The 22,197-nt window shown below is 36.0% G+C and overlaps 1 protein-coding gene across 1 annotated transcript; it reads left to right on the top strand.

Annotated features, from left to right (window-relative positions):
• The first annotated feature begins 1,272 nt into the window (after positions 1-1,272).
• Positions 1,273-8,347, top strand: LOC107778211 (bet1-like SNARE 1-2). The gene is made up of 6 exons (XM_016598423.2): positions 1,273-1,605; positions 4,060-4,216; positions 5,769-5,825; positions 5,901-5,960; positions 6,045-6,130; positions 8,002-8,347. The coding sequence occupies exons 1-6, from the start codon at positions 1,592-1,594 to the stop codon at positions 8,027-8,029; spliced, it is 402 nt and encodes a 133-aa protein (XP_016453909.1). The 5' UTR covers positions 1,273-1,591; the 3' UTR covers positions 8,030-8,347.
• Positions 8,348-22,197: the final 13,850 nt, after the last annotated feature.

The following is a 22,197-nucleotide window of genomic DNA, read 5'->3' as shown; positions in this document are numbered from 1 at the left end:
TGGTTTTTAACTAAAAAAAATCAAACCGAAACCAAATCAATCCGACAATATATGTATAGAAGTTTTAAATATATTTAATACATAAAAATATTTATTGTAGTGTAGTTTATAAATATTTCTTAAGCTTTTTCATAGTTTTATCTTTTCACGTATTGTTTCAAGCTTGGACTTATAATTTTTGGATACTTCAATAAGTTTTATAGTTCATAAATATTAGTAACTCAAATAAATCCTAAACCAATATCAAATCAATACTAATATTAATAAAAGACATTCAATTCAATTTTATTATGAATGAAAATAGTGTTGGATGTCTATTTTTTAGTTTTTCTATGGTTTAGATAAAATACATAACTTATTTTTCTTTTAGTGTTTAGTCATGGAAATATTAGTGTTTATTAGTCGTACTTATTTTAGCAACTTATTAGTAATTTAAAATTATGTTTGTTTTCATTATGACTTATTAATAATACTTATTTTATGCGATTTTATTATCTTTATTGTTGAATATTTTAGTACAATGCCATGACTCATCTCATATTTATGTTATTTTATTGAAAAATACCTTATATAGTTCTATTTTACTAGGATTAAAGAAATATTTGGAGCACAAATTCTATATTTTGTGCTATGAAAACTTTATTAAAAAAAAACGAAAAACCCGAAAAATTCGAAAAAAATCGAGATTGAAAAACTTGACTTTTATTGGTTTGGTTTGGTCTTTAGATTTAATAACTCGATACAATCATTTTGGTTTGATAATTAGAAAATTCGAATCAACCCGATCTATGTACACCCCTAGTCTCTTATATGAATTATATGACATATTTTGAGACCTTAAAATTCTAAGGGCATTATCGATATGCTGTACACATTTAGTTTATTTATCAAAAAGTTCTCTTTATTTCTTTCATTTTGTTCCACTCAAATATTTCCATATGAAACCGAAAAAATAAGTTTAACATGTCATGTCATTCTTATAAGAGCATATTAAAGATAAATTAATTCAAAAAAACGAGTTTTCAAGTTTATAAAGATGTGACTCTTTTTCCGAACAAGAAAAAAAGAAGAAACTGTTATGTAAAATGAAATAAAACGCCGAGGCTATTATTTTAACAGATTAATACTATCTCTTCATTATATTCCATTTGTTTCAATTTATATATCACATTTGTTTCAACTTAATATTTTAAATTTTAAATTTAAATATTCAAATACTATATAAAGGCTAATACAGTATAAGTACGTCAATATAATTAAAAAAATTCATTTCAATAGGCACCGACACGTGAGATTACTCTCTGTTTCGCCTAAAGGGTTTTCTCATTGGTTAACTCAAAATTTCAGTTTCTTTTCCCACCACCTTAAGCATTCTTCAAATTATTCTCCACTTTCTAGCATTTCCAATTCGATTCGTTTTATAAATAAGAAAATTCCAGAGAAAATTTCCAGATCTGCACTTGCTCTTCCAATTTAAGATTTCTACTCGAATTTTCTTCTCCTAACTTCTATAATCTTCCATTTTCTCTCGTATGCAAAAAAAAAATTGAATTCGGATCACCAGTGATAACTGTGAGCTGGAATTTCTGCAATGAGTTATCGGAGGTCAGTCTCTGTTCGATTCTCTATTGCACTTTTACATATGTACAAGCATTCTTCGTATTTACATACATGCCAATTGGAACGCAAAGAATGTGAATTTGAGTGTATGCTAATGTATGTCACCATTGGCCTTGTGCATAAAAAAAGCGGAGGTGGAGCTAAGATTTGAACCTTATGGGTTTGGGATTCTAGTCCTTTTAAGTTTCTGAGTTTTAAATTAATGATTTGTACATATTCAATGAATTTCTTAGAAAAAATATATGTTTTGGACCAAAGTTACTGAGTTAGGCCGAACCTGTAAGCTACACACTAGCTCCGCCCCTGATAAAAAGCTTTTCACGAATCATGTTACTTAGCTTGAAGTTATGGTTTACATTGGAATGGAAAGTTCTAATTTTGAAATTTAGACATCCAAAATAAGGAAAAGGAGAAAATACTTGGGACGGAGGGTTTATATATGTAGTGGCACATTGATCTGATTTTTAGTGGATTGACATGTTTGTCGTGGCTCCAGTTTGCTTTCTGTGTTGTGTGCTTCTTATGGGATAAGCAAATAGTAAGTATTGTTTTGGCTCAGGTTAACTCATTTCTAGGGAAATTAGTCGAACAGTTTGGTCTCTGGGCATGAGGCATACTTGAGCAGTTGAAAGTACTTGGAATACTTCTTTCAAGAGTATGTCGAAACATGAATTGTCTAGTCTGAAGGAAGAAATGCAATAGGAGCTTATGACCAGCCTATATCAATGTTAAGATTTGGCTGAATACCTGGGAAGAATAATTCATGATCGTGGCACTTAGATGGATTAAGATGCCAGTTTAAATGCACTGATATAGAATTCATGATGCGAACCTATGAGAAATAATTGGATATCTGGAGGGCGTATTGTAATATATGATTGAAGCTTAGACTGGGGTTAGAAGATAGAAGACATAAGAAAGGATTGCATTCAGCTATCATGAACTGATTTCTTATGTGCCAAGTAAATGTTCTTTTTGCTGGGTTTCTGACGTTTGCTGCTAAGGAACTTGGACTTTTGAAGAGGGATATATTACAGAAAAAGAAAACTAATGTACTTGAAGAAGCAATATTTTATTTGGACTTTGACACTCATGGGAACATGCCTATTATTTGAGTATTTGACTACTCAGAAAGAGAAGGCGCAATGTTAAAGTAATTATTGCAATCATAGATAATCAAAAATTATTTTCAGAATGTATATAGAGGATTCATATAGTCGACCCCAACTAGTTTGGGATTGAGATATAGTTAATTGTTATTGATCATGAATGGCCAACCCATGCTGGAGACTTCAGCTAGTTGTCATGCTTTCTTGCAGTTCTTTTTAATGCTTGTTAAATTATTTTGAGTTGTGATACAAGAACCGAGCCATATGTATGTATCAAATATGGATATGTGTAAGTATTTAGTATGGGAATTGAGAACGTGCAGGTTTTGCTAATTTTTAGTGCATTTTGAAGAATCCAGACGGTTCTTCAGGAGGAATATGGCGAGGCTTCAGATCTTCGAGGACATGGCCCTCGATAGGAAATTGTGGAGGTCGAGCATTAAGGTTGTAGGTTAGGAGGTAGTTGAGCATATTTCTAACTCGTACCAGTGTGAGGCTAGGCTAATAGGGTTTACTCTTAGATTGCTGGTGGTCAACATTGTGTTCACACTACTCTTCCGTTTTCATAGTGTCGGTCCTTATTTACTGGTTATTATTTTTGCTTTTCATCTATTTACTGATTCTTGGGATGTTATTATTCCTACGGGTTTTTTGTTGATGGTACTGATATATTGTCTCTTTTGGTCTTCTTGAGCCGAGGGTCTATAGGAAACAGCCTCTCTACCCTCTCGGGGTAGAGGTAAGGTATGCGTACACACTACCCTCCCCAAACCCAACTTGTGGGATTTTACTGGGTCGTTGTTGTTGTTTGAAGAATCCACACGATGTACCCATATTCACATTACAGCCACTCGATGTAGGTACATCAACGCAAAAGAAGGTTTCATGTAACATGGATTTTGGGAAGTCAGAATTTGATCCAATACTCTCTGTATGTGGGGGTAGGGTATGAATTGTTTCTCTTTTAGGGTGTGCACTCATGCTACAAGCAATTTATGTGCCAGGATATCTCTTTCCTGATTTTTCAAAATAAAGGCCTCACATCTAATTTATATTATCTGGACATTAAACTTGTATCTTTCACGTATCTGCATATACACCAGATGAGCAGCTCTTCCTGCCTCACATAATCTATTTTATATCACCGGGCGGGGTGGGGGGTGGGTGGGTGGGGGGTGGGGGTTCTTCTGCAGCTAATTAGTCCCAATGAGATGACATATCAAAGAAATAGATGTAGTTACCTACTGCTAATATATGCAATATTATCCAGAAGTCTATTATTCTTGTCTCATGGCCTTACAAATAGCAATTTGAACTTCCTGTTCTACAGGGATCATCGAGCCCATAGAGCTGCTCTCTTTGATAACTACGATAGTATTGAGGAAGGTGGTATAAGTGCTTCATCTTCCTATCCTCGTGATCTTGATGAACGAGACAATGACAAAGCTGTGGATAGCTTACAAGACAGAGTCAGCTTTTTAAAGAGAGTAAGTTTTTGCTATGCTTTATTCTTCTTCTTCCCCCTTTTTTGGTATTACTTCTTTTCTTTCTTTGTTTTGAAGCATACAGTCCATTGAGGAGCTGTGGTTTTTGTGTAAGCTTAACTACCTTTGAAATTAAGCGGAATTTCTAAAAAGTGTCAAAAGTTTATCCCATACAATTTACTTAGGGATGATTTGGTTCACATACTAGTTAGAGATGGATTGTTAATATAATGCAAAGATTGTTTATGTGGTGAGTAATAGTACACGGAATATTATGTAGGAATTACTTACTTTAAGAATATTTGTCTTTAAATACTTTTATCATTGTATTGCTAATACACGTATTATTCTACATTCTATCTGTCATAAAATAATGCTCAGACTCTCAGCATAGCTGAATACGGGGTTATTTAATACTCTCAACCAAACACTACATTAGTTATGCGGGGATTTATTCGCTAATCCCTCCAACCAAACACAATATTGTTTATGCGGGATTTTATGTTGATTATTTTCCTAATCCCCTAGCCAAACTACCACTTAGTATCACCGGATCCCTGGTAATGGTGCACTAGTTGAATTTATTCACTACAACTGTTTGAATTAGATATCATTGGATCTGCAGTAACTGTCACAAAATTAAGGTAGAATTTAAGGTGAATATTTTTGTTTTGGAAAAAATGCTAGACCTTTTAAAGAACGATATGGTCTATAATCATGGCATCTTATCTTTAACCTACATGACCAAAGTGCTATTGCCACCAAAGCCAAGTTGGACTCCTATTCCCAGTTTCACCGGATTTTTAGCAAATCTCTAGTGATAGGCTGTATTATTTGGTGTTTAACTCATAACATTATTGGGTAAGGAGTACAACATAGTTCATCTTCAAGGTCTATCACTCAATCCTCATGTGAGGTGTCAAAAGAGGACGGTCCCAGATGGTTAACAAAAACTGCAAAGTTATGACCATGTTCTTATGCCTACAACTTCACTAACAATTTGTCACTAAACTGTAATTTCACGCTTATGCCCATGGCAAAGTTAGGCCTCATTGCCATCTTGTGGACTACAAGGTCTGATGCTACTGTTATGGTGAAAGCCTGAGCATTGAGTCAAGGTATTCTCTGCAGTACTGTTTTTGTGATATGAGTCTTAACCAAAGCTGCACCTGATTTTATTTAAAAAAACATGAGAAGACTAAGATTAAATGCCTGAGGTTCTCTGAAAGTCAAGAAGTTGGAGAAACAATGTGTCCTTGGCCCTCTGTGGGCTTCTAATCATTCATTCTCATATTTCTGGTGCTACTTTCACTGGCAAAGCTCAATTCGTTGTTTGCACTTCCGTAGAACTTTTGCCTACTGAAGTTGCATAAGTGCAACAAGTATAGAGGACATGATGCTCACAGCTATGTAAACGAAAGTTATTCTTTCTGTTGTTGTATCATGTGTAATCTTCTTAAGCACTCATGATATTGGTATTGGAGGTCCAGCACGTCTGGTATGTATTTTGGACATTCTTCAGGCATTGATACTTGGTATATTTGCATTTGGACAGTTGACAGGTGACATACATGAGGAGGTGGAGAACCACAACCGAATGCTAGACCGAATGGTAAGCGGGTTAGTTTTGTGAATCTTTTGTGTACATTACTTGCTAACCTTTTCTTTCTTGGATTAATTCCACTAGGGGAATGAGATGGATTCATCTAGAGGAATCATGTCAGGAACCATGGATCGATTCAAGATGGTAAGCACATGTGATAAATTATGTTGTTTTCCCGTTAATTTCCTTTTATCAAATGCAATTCTAACAACCCATTTACTTTCTTAGGTATTCGAGAAGAAATCAAATCGGAAAATGTGCAAACTTGTCGGATACTTTGTGCTTTCCTTTTTCCTAATATACTACATATTTAGGTAAATATCTCTACCTGTATTTTACAGTTTGCATTTTCGATGCGAGGCACTAAATGCAAAGACTTGCCATAATAAATATTCCGTATAGTACGAAAGCATGTAACTTGCTTTCTGCCTCCATCAAGATAGCAATCCTAAAAGCAAAACACCTTAGTTTTCTAAATGAAATTTGGTGCAATCTCTAACCACAACCATAAACTGAAGTGTGGAAAAATGACAAGTGTGAATAGACATCTAACTTCTCATCTCAGATGTTTATTCACCTTTGCAAGATAACTTTGTTCCTAATGATTCATGTCATTGGTCGCTCTATAATGATGCCATCCATGTATCAACGTTTTTATTTGGATATCTGCCAACACTTTTATCTTTCTTCTTTGGATTGCTTACTTTTTGTTGCCAATTGTTAATGAGAGTGAGATTATCGGTTACAACCAAAACTAAATTAAGGTGCTAGGTTTGGATATGACGATCTGATTGAGGCAATTGATGGCTGTCAATGAGCCTATGCTAGAAACCTACTTAAATCAATGTATCAGAAGTTCAGAACTGGGTATAACCATTTTCCGTCCTAAGATGTTTTGATGTCCCTTAATGAGACGTAAAAACCAATTATTGGTTTGTTTTATATGAAGTAAATTGTTTGATCATATCATTTTCAGCTATTTTGGTTTCCTTTAGAGTTTGGCAGTATCTTGGAGAGGTTTGAGTAGTATGGCTTACCAAACTATTTAATGCTATACTTAGGAATCGAAAGATGCCAAACGACTAGAGAAAGAATACCTGGATTCCAATGTATAAGAACAAAAGAGATGTTTAAAGTTGTCGAACTCGTGGCATTAAACCTATGAGTCATATGATGAAAGTTAGGAAAAGAGCGATAGAATACAGACTCAAGGATATTACAATAGTGTCAAAACCGGTTTGAATTTATGCCTAGCAGCTCCACAACTATATTGTTGCTAAGAAGATTAATGAAATTTATAAAGAGAGGAAGAAGGATCTGCATTTGGCATTTAAAGATCTGGAGAAAGCGTATGATAGAGGGTGTGTTTGGTACTACCAAAGTCACGTTCCATGGAAAATGTTTGAATTTTTTTCTGGTGTTTGGTTGGTAATTTCCAGAAAAACTATATATTAAAGATTAATCATATATTAACATATTGTAGAGTGTTTTGATGAAACTTTTGAGTAGTAGAGATCAATAATAAGGTCTAAATGTTAGTTGAAGCAAATAATATGAAGTAAAAAATTAAGATAATTGTAAGGAAATTGACTTCAGTCTATAGGTAATTAAGGATGTCATTTTCCTCCTTTTGATGGAAAATGGTTCTGTGAAAGCGAAATGGAAGAAAAGATTCATACAAGTGATACCAATTAGTTGATATTAAAACTTAGTCATGCTCGAATTCTTACTTTGGGTTCATGGTTTGTTGGTAGTCTTTTAATTAGGAGATTTGTGTACCAATAGAAAATGTAGAGAACTTCTAGCGTTAGAGAATCTAAATTATTTGGATATATTGAGACAAGTTTACATGGAAGGATGATGATTCATATAGCTGACATCTAACTTGTTTGGGATTAAGGTGCAGTAGCATTAGTAGTAGTTTTTCCTTTTCTTTTTGAGGAGTGGTAGTTGTGTTATGGTCTGGGCCGTCTTTGTATGAAACTTAGTCAATGGCACTCAATCTGGTTATTACCCTTTTTAAACCAGTGTACTAGTTGGGTATGTTTATATCATCTTAAGAACTTCAGTGGAATGCCTTAAGAATCATTTCATTGTTTCCAGAAAACATAAACTGTGAAACCAGAGGAAGGGAGATGAAGCGTAGAAGTGTGTTCTTAATCTCATTTTCTTTTCCCTCTTGCAGGTTTCTCATGTATTTTATGTATGGTTGAGGCAGGTTTTACTAAGATTGTTCTCCAAACCACTTGGCTACACCACAAAACACGACTTATAACTGGCATCTTCTCCAATCTTATAGGGAAAACTGGCACAGTAAATTGTATATTTCGTATTGTATCATGTCAAAGACTCTTGATTTTCGCAGGGAAAAGGAAGTTATTTTCAGACATTCTTTGGAAAATCATATAGAAAGCAATGTGGCGTAAAACTTGACTAGAGGTGTTCATCGGTTGGCTCGGTAAGATTTTGAAACAATTCAGTTCAGTATTTTAGGTTTTAAAAATATTATACCAATATCATACCGAAATAAATTCAATATGGTTTTGCTTTTTTATTTTCCGGTTTCGATTTGTGTGGTTTGGTAACTTTGGTATTACTCTTTTGATATTCTATTAACCAAAGAAATTGATTTTGCAGACTCAAGCAAAAAAGGAAAAAAATAAAATTAAAAGAGGACAAATTAAACCAAAACATCATTGATGTTTCCATTCTAAAGAAAGAGTGCAAGACTCTCGTTCTTTGCTCGAAAAGAAAAGTAAAGAAGAAATATTAGACATAATATATTATTAGAAGTCAGATGTCACTAATTACCAAATTTAACAAATATGTTTGGAGCCATTCAACAAATTAAATTTTGGGTAACAAACTTCACTTACCATGTTTAATGAAGTACTACGGAAATCATATACTGATAACTAAATGGTTATAGCAAATCCTTTGATCAAGACCAAAAATGCCCGTAAACGGAAAAGTCTGAGATTTACCCGAGGTAGAGCAGCCGATATTGGAAGCCCTAGACAATGCTGGTTCAAGCCTTAGGCCACTAAAGTAATTACTCTAAAGCTCAAAATGTTAAGAAACTAAGCTTAAAGTAATAATATAGAAACAATAAAATAGACAAAAGATGTAGAGAGGAAGAGAGAACTTTCTTATTTCTTCTATGTATTCCAAATGTGTACAATGTAATGCCCAAGCCCTCTATTTATAGGATGATATAGGTAATGCAAAGGATGCCATGAACATGGTATTAACTATTGAGAACATGGGAGAAGATCATGGAGGTGTGAGAGTTATATCCATAATGGTAAGAACTAGTGGGAGGTTAATGGAGAAGAGTAGTGGGTGTTACTCCCTTAGGAGTTAGGAACATCCACCATAATCAAGTATTTCATAACACCCCCATTGGATGTCCAAAGATAATGTGCCTCGTTAAAACCTTACTAAGAAAAAATCCTGTGGGAAAAAATCTTAGTGAAGGAAAAGAGTACACATATCTTGTAATACGCATTACTTGCTGCCTCATTAAAAACCTTGCCAGGACAACCCAGTGAGACAAAATATGTGCGAAGGGAAATAGAGTGAAGCGCGTGCTATACTCCCCCTGACAAAAATATCACTTGATATCTCAAAGACGATAAATTCCAATCATGTATAACAACTTCTCAATTGCTGAGGTTGGCAATGCCTTGCGAAGAAGTTTGCCAAATTATCACTTGAACAAATTTGTTGAACATAATTCATGTCTGAAATAGAACTTTAGTGAAATACGTTTTATTTTGTCTCATTCGATAGTCCTTCTTTCAATTGAGCTATGCATGCAGTATCATCTTCAATGTAATTGAAATCTTGTTTAATATCTTAATTTGGCATTATGCTCACATCCAAATAGATTATCTGAACAACGAACCATGTCACAAGGGAACATGTTTCCATATAATCAATGATAGGACATTTATGTAAAATCTTGTATCACCCTACTGACTTTATACTTTCAGGTGTTGGGACTATCAGTCTAAAACTTTACGTTTTTTAAGTGAAGTCAATCTTAATTGCGTAATTTTCATTGACCAATCATTTATCTGTCCAAATTCCATGACATATTTGGGCTCAAGATCCTCGTCAATATTAAAAATATTGAGCGCTACATTATATCAACAATATCATCGATAATCATTTTACATCGGTTCCATCATCACACGATAAAGACATAACTTATCGAGATCTCATTATTTCAAGTACATGAGCCTCTTCCATGAGGTCTTATAAAGTGTTATGTCATGGTGCTCTTACAGAGCACTTGCCTCCTTAGTATGACCATCTTTATCATTTGCTCCTCTCCTTCTTCAAGGGGTTTTATCTTTGGAAGCGATTAGTCTATTTCGCTTCATGCGTTCTATAGACTATGTCCATCATGGACTTTATTCTATTTGGAGCATTAGCAGCTGAAATATAACATTTAGCTATGGGTCAGCAAATACGCCTAGCAATATTTTACAAATGAATTATCACTTGAACTTCAAGTTCACATTTTTTTTGTACGAGGATCTATGTACACTCATAATAATTCATTCCATGATTACTTTTTCAGCTGCCAATTTTCTCCCCTTAATGCTGGGATCACAAACACATATTCCCAACTTTCTTTGGGGACCCATCATTGTGCATTGTGGTGGAACAGTTAAATCATATAGAACATCCATATTTCTAGATGGAAATTATTTGGTTCCTGACCCTGAACCAATTGTGATAGGGAGAATTTATCATAACTTGGCTAGATGCGTACAAGTGATATTGTGTATTAATCATGCCAAATTTCTATTTGGGAGTTTTGTTCTCATAACCAATTGTTTAGCTATAATTGGAGGCATAGAATTTCTGCTAAACTAACTTGGATTTAAACCAACATTATCAAGATAGATTATCATAATTTAAATTCTGGAACTGTGCTATAATATTTTGAGCAAACAACCTTGCAAAAATCAAATTGCAAGTTGATAACAAACACACATGTGACCATACAATAGATGCATCTATTAAAATCATACAATAGTAAACGGTCCACATGGCAGGTGACTGGGCCCATACATATATATATCACTTTTTATACGTTCCAAAAATTAGGGAATACAATCCCAACTCCAGTTGGTATAGTAATTAATTTATCACGAGAACAAGTCATACATGAAAATTCTTGAAGAATCTCCGAATTCTTCAATATACGCCAATGTGAATTCTCAATCATTTTTTGCATCATAATTGAACCGGGATGACCAACCGGTCATGCCAACTAATACTTGTTTCGATAAACCTCTAGTTTACTTGTGGCATGTGATTCCACCATCATGCTTATACATCTGTAGTACAAATAGAAGAAAAATCGGGTAACCTTTCATATTTACCCTTTATGATTATAGTAATATAAAGATATTCAATCTTCCTTTCATTTATAGTCTCAATATGCCAACCACTTTGGCTAATGTATTTGAAACTCAAAAAATTTCTTTTGAGATTTACTACCACCAATGCTATGAATAATTTTATTTATTCGCATAGTAACAAATTTGCTCTTTCGGAGCTCTCAATAATTTTGTACTATAAGATCTTTTATAACACCATTTAAGTGGTGAAATTTTCCTCCTCAGAGAAAATTATCTTATCATTGTCACAGTCAAAATCATTATAGGCAAGAGTCGTTTCTTGCTTTACTTTTGCCTTTAATAATTTTTTTATAAGGCATTGTAGACAATAAATTTGCGTCGAGAAAATAAAATCAAGACCGAAAATATCGCAACAATAGTAGTATTTTATTTCAAATATTTGAGTGTTTCAATCTCTATGATTCCTCTGATTCTACTTTTCTAGTATAAATTCAAGGGTCTTTGAGCTTGATCTTGAATTTGAATTTGATTTAACCGTCGCGAACACTTTGATTGTTGCCACGAATTGTATCACGAACAAGTAGCTTTGATCTTGAGCGTCTTGTATTTGATTTGACTTCGTTCTTGATCTTGAATACTTGATTTATTCTTCGTTCTTGAACTTGAACTTGATTTCTTGAACTTGAACTTGGTTGCTTGAAGTCTGAAACTTGTAGAGAAATTTGCGGCGTTTGATCCACGAGCTATTTCTTGCTTCTTGTTATAACTTCTGGTGTCTTTTCTGAGTTATGAAGACCCCTATTTATAGTTGTGGAAAGGAAGAGTTATGATAAGAACAAACTCTTTCCGACCAATCAAATTGAAGTGTGGCATGACCGCATTTGATTAGCCAGAACATGTCACTTGCACACGTGGCGCGATTTCATTGGCCTTTTAGTGTGACTTGGCATGCCTTGTCATTTTGATACATGGCATGATCCTATTGACTCTTCCGTTTGACTTGGCGCGCCACGTCATTTCACGCGTGACACCAAACTGGGCCTCTAGGAAGATGCCATCTTGGGCTTAATGAAGTGGGCTCATTACTTTAACCCAATTAAATGGGCTAGCCCAATGGATTAAGACTTATTTGTTTAATCCATATATATTGGACTTATATAATTAATTCATTTATATATTAGCCCATAATATTTATTTAGACCAATATATCTTGAATTTAAAATATAGTCCAAATTATTTTACGGATTTAATTCTAATAAAATTTATATGCCTCCAAATGCCCCCCACTTTAAGACTTGACGGGCTATTAAATCATTGCGACTAGGCTTGAAGTAAACAAAAAAATTTACGTACATATCCATGCAACTTCAAGTACGTCCATTTTTCACGTGCTCCAAAGCATTCATAGGTTACAATTATCCAAAATAATATATGTACCAAGAAAGCTTTGTATCTAATTTTGACTAACTTTGATGGATTGGACCAGAAGCCTTCCATTTTGAGGAGTGCTTCACTGAACATCAATATTTAGGACCAAGCTACATAAATCCAAAAATTGAACAAAGTACCATCATTGTATTACTAGGTTATTCCTAGTTTACTAGAACTAGGACTACCATCCTCTCCTTCCCGATTTGGGAGTGTAGGAAAACTGCACCGCCTATAGCTTTCTCTTCCAATTGAATTAGAATACCAATTTTTGTTGGACTCTAAAAGTTACCAGTCCCACATCGTCATTAGTCTTTCAATAACTTCCTCGCTACTCCTATAAATAGCCGTATGCCCCTCCATTGTTGAACATCAATTTACGTTGTCTGCAAGTTATTCGACTTGGCCTTTGACGACTCGCGAGCATTAGCGCAAAGGTAATTTTTTCTTCTTTTCCTGTGCTTTCTTCTTTGTTTTATTTTGTTGTCTCTCTTTTCTTTTTTAGAAGTAACTTCGTCAAACTATGAAGTCCTTTAAAAGTTCGAGATGAAAATCTTTAAAAGTTCACGACGAATACCTTTAAAATTTGCGGGAAAGACCCATAAAAGTTCGCGCGAAGATCCTTAAAAGCTCGTGGTCAAGAACTTTAAAAGTTCAGAGTGAAGATCTTTAAAAGTTCGCGGTGAGGACCTTTAAAAGTTTGCGGCGACTATCTTTAAAATTTGCAGGGAAGACCCATAAAAGTTCGCGCGAAGATCCTTAAAAGCTCGTGGTCAAGATCTTTAAAAGTTCACAGTGAAGACCTTTAAAAGTTCGCGGTGAAAACCTTTAAAAGTTCACAGTGAAGATCTTTAAAAGTTCGCGACGAATACATTTAAAATTTACGGGGAAGACCCATAAAAGTTCGTGCGAATATTCTTAAAAGCTCGTGGTCAAGATCTTTAAAAGTTCACAGTGATAACCTTTAAAAGTTTGCGGTAAAGACCTTTAAAAGCACACGATGAGGACCTTTAAAATTTGCGGGGAAGTCCCATAAAAGTTCGTGCGAGGATCCTTAGAAGCTGGTGGTCAAGATCTTTAAAAGTTCACGGCGACGACCTTTAAAAGTTCGCGGTGAAGACCTTTAAAAGCACGCAATGAAGACTCTTAAAAATTTGTGGCGAAGATCCATAAAAGTTCGTATTAGAAATCTTTAAAAGTCGGCAATGTGGACCCTTAAAATTTTCCACGAACACCTTTAAAAGTTCGAAGCATACGCCTTAAAAGTGCAGAACGAAAACCTTAAAAATCCGACTGCCTTTAAAAGTTTGAGACGAACACCTTTAAAAGTTCGCAACGAAAACTTTTAAAAATTTGGACGCCTTTAAAAGTTCGAGACGAACTCCTTTAAAAGTTTGCCACGAAAACCTTAAAAAAATCGGATGCCTTTAAAAGTTCGAGACAAACACCTTTAAAAGCTCGCAACGAAAATCGTTAAAAATTCGGATGCCTTTAAAAGTTTGAGATGAACACCTTTAAAAGTTCGCAGCGAAAACCGTTAAAAACTCGAATGTCTTTAAAAGTTCGAGACGAACACCTTTAAAAGTTCGCAACGAAAACTGTTAAAAATCCGGATGCCTTTAAAAGTTCGAGATGGACACCTTTAAAAGTTCGCAATGAAAACCGTTAAAAAACTCGGATGCCTTTAAAAGTTCGAGACGACCACCTTTAAAAGTTTGCAACGAAAACCGTTAAAAGAAGTCCGACAGAGACATCCCTTTTTTTTAAGGCAGAGGGCGGACTTGGAGACCAACAAACTTGAAGGTTTGGGGAACCTGAAGGCACAAAGAATCCCTGGACTTCAATGCAAATACTTGACATCCTCCTAAAATCGGCCCATTGAAGATATCACTTTACCATGGAGGGTTGCCCCTTTTAAATCAAATGAGATCAAAGTTCAACAGGAGGATGTCATTTCAGCTTGATATTACATTCCTTCATACTTCATTCGAACAATAATTGGGACAATATATATCTTTTGAACTTATGCGACTTGACTTAGAATGAAACTCTAAGCTGCCTACGTACCTCGGTGAAGAGGATCAAGTCATACCATAATTCAGACTGAGTGATTTTTTTTATGTCCTAACTTTTACCTAGGACGCCTCTTTCGAAGTTTTCAACCTAGCGAACTCTTTTTTTTTTGCTGGGGAGCAACATGCAGTTTAGGCTTATGCGTCAATGAGCGTAGCAACATGCAGTTTAGGCTCGTGCGTCAAGGAGCGTTGCAACTTCAAGGATAATACTTCTTTAAAAACTTGCCATTGATAAGGCCGATTCTCATGCCATCTGCATCAACCAACTTGTAAGACCCACTTGAGTAAGCTTCTTGTACGACATATGGCCCATCCCATTTTGAAGTGAACTTCCCTACAAGTTTATGGGAAGTAATTATGGGTCTTTGTGCAGCAAGGACTTAATCTCCTACTTGAAAGGATCTCGGGCGAACTCTTTTATTGAATGCGCGAGACAATCGAGCTTGATAACATTCAAAATTCTGTTGAGCTTCCAACCTCTTCTCATCAAGAGCCTCCAACTCTGCTAATCCAAGTCGAGCATTTTCTTCATCAGTGATCCCTTCTTGAATAGCCAGTCGTAACAAAGGTATTTGACGCTCAAGTGGCAAGACGACTTTGACTCCATAAACGAGTGAATAAGGAGTCGCCTGTGTTGGTGTGCGGTGAGTCGTCCTATATGCCTATAGAGCTTCTTCCATACGGGTCATTCCAATCTCGTTTGGATTTCGAGACGACTTTCTTTAACAAGTTGCATAGAGTCTTGTTGAATGACTCAGCTAGACCATTGGCGGCAACATTGTACATCGAAGAGTTACGTTGCTTGAAGCCAAAGAGATCACAAATCTTGTTCATCAGCCTATTATCGAATGGCTTTCCATTATCCGTTATTATGTAACTAGGAATGCCAAAACGATAGATAATGTTTACTCGGATGAAACTTGTAACATTTTACTTCTTTACTTCCTTAAGAGCAACAACTTCGACCCATTTTGAGAAGTAGTCAGTTGCAGCCAAGATGTATAGGTTCCCACCAGAGGACTTTGGTAGTGGTCCAACAACATCCAATCCCCAAGTGTCAAATGGCCAGGATGCAACTGTCAGGTGCAACACTTCAGGAGGTTGATGAATAAAATTCGCATGGAATTGACAAGCCTTACATCTTCGAGCATAGTCCAAGCAATCTTTTACCATCGTTGGCCAATAGTATCCCATCCTTTTTATATGGAAGTGGAGCTTTGATCTAGACTGGTGTGACCCACATACCCCAGAATTTGCTTCTTGCAAAGCTTGGAGTGCTTCATCTTCCCCTAAGCATCGCAAGAGTACTCCCTCGAATGATCTTCTGTATATGGTATCTTTGTAGTTAAGGAAGCGAGGTGCACGCCGATAGATTTCAGTTCTTCTCTGCAGATTTTTTGGAAGTATCCCATAGCACAAGTAGTCGATAATGGGTTGTCCCCATTCTTCTTTCTCGACTTCAGAAACAACGACAAGATGCTTGAGTTCATTTTCTTCACCTTCAACCTCATTGTCGCGCCCCCTTTTTCTCGCGAAATTTATGGGACAACTCGTTCCTTTTAGGAACTGGGTTTGCATTTGAAGAGTCGCCACCTAATGATTTAAGGTGAATTAAGGCACCTATAGGGTTCAATTCTAAGTTATTTGAACAACCAGAGATAGGGTAAGTGCTTGAAATTATGCTAAGGGGAAAGTGTTAGTCACCCCTTAGGATCCACTAGTGTGGTTCCCGGCCAGACAATTGATTGTGAATTTGTGCAATTTAGCAAATATATAAGTATGGGTTCAAATATTAGGGGATTTAAATTTAAACACATAAGAGAAAGAACAACTAAAAGAAGAGTTTTTGAAAAGAAGTTTGCAAATAAAGGGAAAGGGGGTCCTATGTTTATATTTAATATGGATCACATCAATGCCATACCTGGTATGAAACTCCTCAAAAGAGGGGATACACGTGGTATTAGCGCACCGGTCATCATATCCATATCTACCCTTCCTGCCCCGTTAAGATATTAAAGTACGGATTGGTTTCGATCACTATTGCATGCTATTACCCATCCCATTCCTATTAGTCTCGGAGGAGTTTATGATTACTATTCCTAAAGGGGAGGGATATTAGGCTGATTTTGGTTTCAAAAAGGTAAAAATCTAAGGCGACATACAAAACATATAATACTACATGTTGGGGGAAGCATGTAAACAAATAAAGGCTCATGCATACCTCCTCAAACAAAACACATAAATAACATGACTTGCACATACTTTTAAGGTCTGATTAAAATACTAAAGACGAGGGGAGTTAATTATTGAAGCAAATTAGTTTATTAAATAACTCAGATAAGAAGTCCGAATCAAGCCTGACTGCTGGTTGTAGCAATTAACAAAAGCGGATTCAATTTTATTGTTATCATCACCTAAGGCTTGCCTAAGCGTTTGGGTGAAATGATATCTATTACTGATTCAGAAAGTGGAAAAATAGTAACAGTTTTAAAACGAACGATTGAGATCCTATAGACATGCTTTCTAAACCTCGTTAGATAAAGAAAGAAGGTTGTTTAAAACTGGTTCAGAATAGACTAAATTTTAAATTGATTGTAGATCCTATAGGCAGGATGTCTAATACTGGCAATTTTATTTCTATAGACATGATTTCTAAAAGGGCTACTGATTCTTAACCTTATGAACATGATATCTGATTTTAACCATTTAGATCCTAGGAACATGGTATCTAAATGTGATCATAATATGCAGAATTTAAGCAAGTCCTATAGGATACTCTCTAGATGCAGAATATGCAGAAATTTAATGAAAGCAGGTCTTATAGACATGGTATCTAATGTGCAGAATTACAAATGCATAATTTAAACAAACGGATCCTATAGGCACGAATACTAAAATGCAGAACTCGAAACATGTAGAATTTAAACAGCAGATCCTATAGGCATGATTTCTACCCTTAAGCATGCATAATTACCCAACCCTTTTCACTAGCCAAGCCCAATGTTTATTGCAAATTATTACAGACTGGATACTGAATTACATCAGAAAAGTACAAAAGAAAAGTTACAACCAGAGGAAGCATGATTCTTGACTTCCTCTCCGAGTTATGGAATAAACCACCTCAAATGCCATTGATTCAAAGCCTTTCTCAGACCTGGGTGTGTCAGAGTTCCCTAAGGGTTTCAAGGACCCCAGGCAGTGCTTACACCCAGGTTCATGGAACTAGATTGGGATGAGTGCAGTGTGGAAGTGCCAGCCCTTATGTGTCCAAGTTCAGAGGGAGCTCATGGGTCCCAAGGCAAGGCTCACACAAGAAGGGCAGAACCTAAGTCTAAGAAGATAGTAAAAATGCAGGAACAAAGTCTTAAAACTGAGGGGATAAATGAGAGGGGTAAAGGGTGATAGGGAGACAGTAATTAGTAACACACAGAGGTAATAACTTCATACAAAGGGGGTCAGAGGGTTGGAAATCCATTGCTAGGAGCCCATGTACTTAGGCATGGATCAGCTTTGGGAATGCACATCAATAGAAGGTGCTGACATGCCTATAAACCAATCAAAACACACAACATCTAGAGAATACATGGAGGTTATGATCCCAGGGGGATCAAGGTTTGGGTTATGCACAACAATGTCCAATGCTGTCATGCCCGAAACTAACCACAGATACTAAACACCTTAGGGATAGGGATTTAGGATTCACAAGTCATAATAAGTAATAGACATGAGCATTAACTCAGAATTGGAAGGGGCAGATTACAACATGTTTAATAATGGAACTTGGTTAAATACAAACAGCAGACAAACAAGGATGGAAGAGATAGTAAAGAAACATGTTATTATTGGTGCGAAAGCTTAATTAGAACATACCAGTAAGATGCAAATGCAAAGAAAAATAAGCAAGCTTCCCACAACCGTCCTTGTCTTTCAGCCGGTTAGGTAAGGCAGCAATACAAGTAGCAACAGAGAAAAGAGAGAGATTTTAGTGGAGTGTGTGTTTGAACTCAAGTGTTTTATGCCTTGTGTTCGTGTGTTTGAAAGAAGAAAAGGTGGGTATTTATAGTTTTGAAAGCATGTAAGAAATAAGGCAATAAATGCACATATGGAAGTAATCAACAATTTGAATCAATCAACCAAGTGATTCCCCTTTAATTGAGGAATCACCTTTTTAACGTGGCTTATAGGTTTAAAAGAAGGAAAGAAAATCAGTTTGTAGGCCGACTGGTTATTACCATAAAAGGAAGTAGTAAAACATTGAGTACACAATAGAGTCCAAGTACAAAGATACACTTGTTTTGGGGAAAAGATTCAACAAGGCAATAAGTAAGGAAATGGGTCAATCACTTTAACAGACGAGTAAAATTAGAGTTAACAAAAAGAGAAGTTTTGAAATTAGTCCCAAAATTGAGAATCAATCAAAGAAGGGGCCTCTACATATAAATAGAGTACACAAATGATGGACATGAGAGGCCAAACTATTGGCAAAAGAAAAAGCATGCAATAGTAGCACAAAGTTAGTAGACAACAAACATTCGAAGCATGATAGTCACGTAGGTCAAGTTTCATTGAATCAATAGTATAGAGAAAAGAAAAAAAAGGATAGAGTAAAAGGGTCAAGTGCGAAAACCCTTCTGAAAAGCATAGTCGAGTTTCAAAGATAGTAAGAACCCAGAATCAAAGGAATCACATAAAGAAAAGAGATGCTGAAACAAAGGAACTTCAAATCAAGTTAGGTATTCCAACGAGCAATTTTAAACCCAAAGACATAGGTTTTTCCTTAATAACATTCAAGCTTAGAAGATGATTAACAAATAATTTGCCCAAGCAGTTTCAGAAAATCGAATAGACCCCAAAAGAAATTAGGGTTTTCAACATCGATCGAGTTTAAAGATGATGAACAAATAAATTAGACAATATTTAGCAAGTAGTCTCAGAAACTTGAACGAACCCAAAGAAATTAGGGGTTTTATCACCAATCGAGTCTAGAGATGATAAACAAGTAAATCAAACACACACTTAACAAATAGTCTCAAAACCCCAAAAGAAATTGGGGTTTTTTATCATGCTAAACTCAAAAAAGATTTTGAAAAGAATAACTTGAAGGAAAACCCTTATCGGGAAAAGATGAAGAGTCATTTTTTTAAAGCAAAATTAAAGAAGCTTCGAGAAGGCATTTAATAACTCATAGCAAGCATAGATCTAAAGTGAACCTGAAAGAAATCGAGAAGCTCTTAGAGATTAAGGTTTCAGAAGAACCCCAAGTGACGAGAAAGGCCTTGAAAGCCATCGATCTAAACATGAGAGTCAAGGGTCTGACTCGAATGGCCATGGCTGGCCGGAGAAAGGTCAGAGACGATAGGAGAATAGTCATCGAGCAAAGACTGGACCAAGCCCCTTCAGAATCTGGTCATGAGACCATAGAAACGAACACGTAGAAGCCATGAGAGGCTGATACATGTCTTAGATGATCCTGGAGAGCCATGGATTAGGGTAGATTAAGGTGGCGGCGGCTAGGGTTTGATGTTGTTATATAGAGGATTTGAGAGAGGAGGGGAATTCAGAGGCGGCGTATTGTGAGAAATAGATTAGGGTGAAGGGGTCGTTTGGGTTAAAAAAGGAAGGGAGTAATGGGCTGTTGATCTACACGATCAACTACTGGGATTAGGTGGGAGTCTGGGTGGGTCATTTAAACGGGTAAAGGGTCGGATTTGAAGGGAATTGGTTCAGGTAAAATTGGGTTCCAATTGGGGTTCAAATTAGGCTAGAATTGAAAGGTAATTGGGCTAGTTTTTAAATAGCCAATGTTTCCCATTTATTTTATAAAAACTAGCAAATTAAATTCTAAAAATAAATTAAAAGTACTAAAATGATTTATAACATATAATTATCAAATTAAAAATATTAGACTTAATATTTATAGATATAAACGCAATTAAATCTAAAAGAGGCTAATATTGCAATTATATGCAATTTAGCTTTAAAAATACTAAATAAATTGGTAAAACATGTACAAAAAATATTTTAGCTATATTTTGGCATAAATAGGAGAATCCAATAAATGAATTACCAAAATGATAATTTTGGAAATATTATTGGGTTTCTATGAATAAAATAGGGGAATAAATTGGTTTAAAAATCTTTAAAAATTAAGAAAATAATAATAAAATAATTGGACATACTTATATATGCATACATATGCTATTTTGAAAGTATTTTGCATATTAAAAAAATATACAGGGAAAAATTGGGTATCAACAGCTGCCCCTCTTTACCCAGAAAGGATGAAAGAGTTGTCGGGTAAAGATATGATGACCAATTTTGACCAAGCGGAACGGTTCGAAGAGGTTTAGGCTGCACCCTGGCTTCTGAGCTGCCTACATATCCCTGGTCTTACAAGAATCAGTCTATAGGTAGTTCGGGATCCGTCGGCGGAGTATGCCGATGGAAACTTTTCAAGAACGGATGCAATGTGTGGTAGGTTTGCGGGACTGTTTTAGGTTTGGTAGGGCTGTGGAAACTGGAGCAGGATCGCTCCTGCCGGGATGGTCGTTGCTCGCTAGTTTACCTGCAAATAAGCAATACAAGCATATATTGTGCGTAAATTTAAACATGATGCAAATTCCCGTCGGACCATGAAGGTTGTCTTTGGACGGTTAGAATGACGTCCTTAGACCATGCTGTCCTGGGCCATGAAGTGTATAATAAAGGATTCGTAGGCCATGAAATGATGCTCTCGGGCTATGAGAATGATGCCTCCGAACCATGATGTCTTTGAATAATGATATGCAAAAGATTAAAAGTGATCCTCAGGCCATGACATGGTGTTCTCGGGCTATGAAAATGGTGCCTCCGAACGATGACGCCTTTGGATAATTTGGCGATCTTTCAGCCTATAAAATGCAGTGTGTGGCGATCTTTCAGCCCATGAGATGCAATAAGTGGCGATCTTTCAGCTATGCGGCGATCTTTCAGCCTTGCAATGCGGTAAGTGGCTATCTTTCAGCCCATGAGATGTAAATGTGGCGATCTTTCAGCCATGCAATGCAGTAGGTGACGATCTTTCAGCCATGTAGATGCAGGTGGAGGTAGAGCTTAACCTCGGAAGGCAGAATAATAGCCTTATGTAATGCGAAAATGCAGATGGAAACAACGTTTAGTCTCAGAAGGCAGAATAGTAGCCTTATGCAATGCGGAAATGCAGATGGAGACAACGTTTAGTCTCGGAAGGTAGAATAGTAGCCTTGTGCAATGCGGAAATGCAGACGAAGACAACGCTTAGTCTCGGAAGGCAGAATAGTAGCCTTATGCAATGCGGAAATGCAGATGGAGACAATGTTTAGTCTCAGAAGGCAGAATAATAGCCTTATGCAAGAAATAAAATGGCAAATGGTAATAAGCTTTCTTAGCTGATAGCAGATTGCGCTATTGTTCATGCTGGGGACATTATGCCTGCTGGGGACACTATTGTGTGTGGATAGCAAATGTGAATAAATGCAACGG

Source organism: Nicotiana tabacum, chromosome 7 (assembly GCF_000715075.1).
Source record: "Nicotiana tabacum cultivar K326 chromosome 7, ASM71507v2, whole genome shotgun sequence".
Lineage (NCBI taxonomy): Eukaryota > Viridiplantae > Streptophyta > Magnoliopsida > Solanales > Solanaceae > Nicotiana > Nicotiana tabacum.
This window is presented reverse-complemented; position numbering and strand designations above follow the sequence as displayed.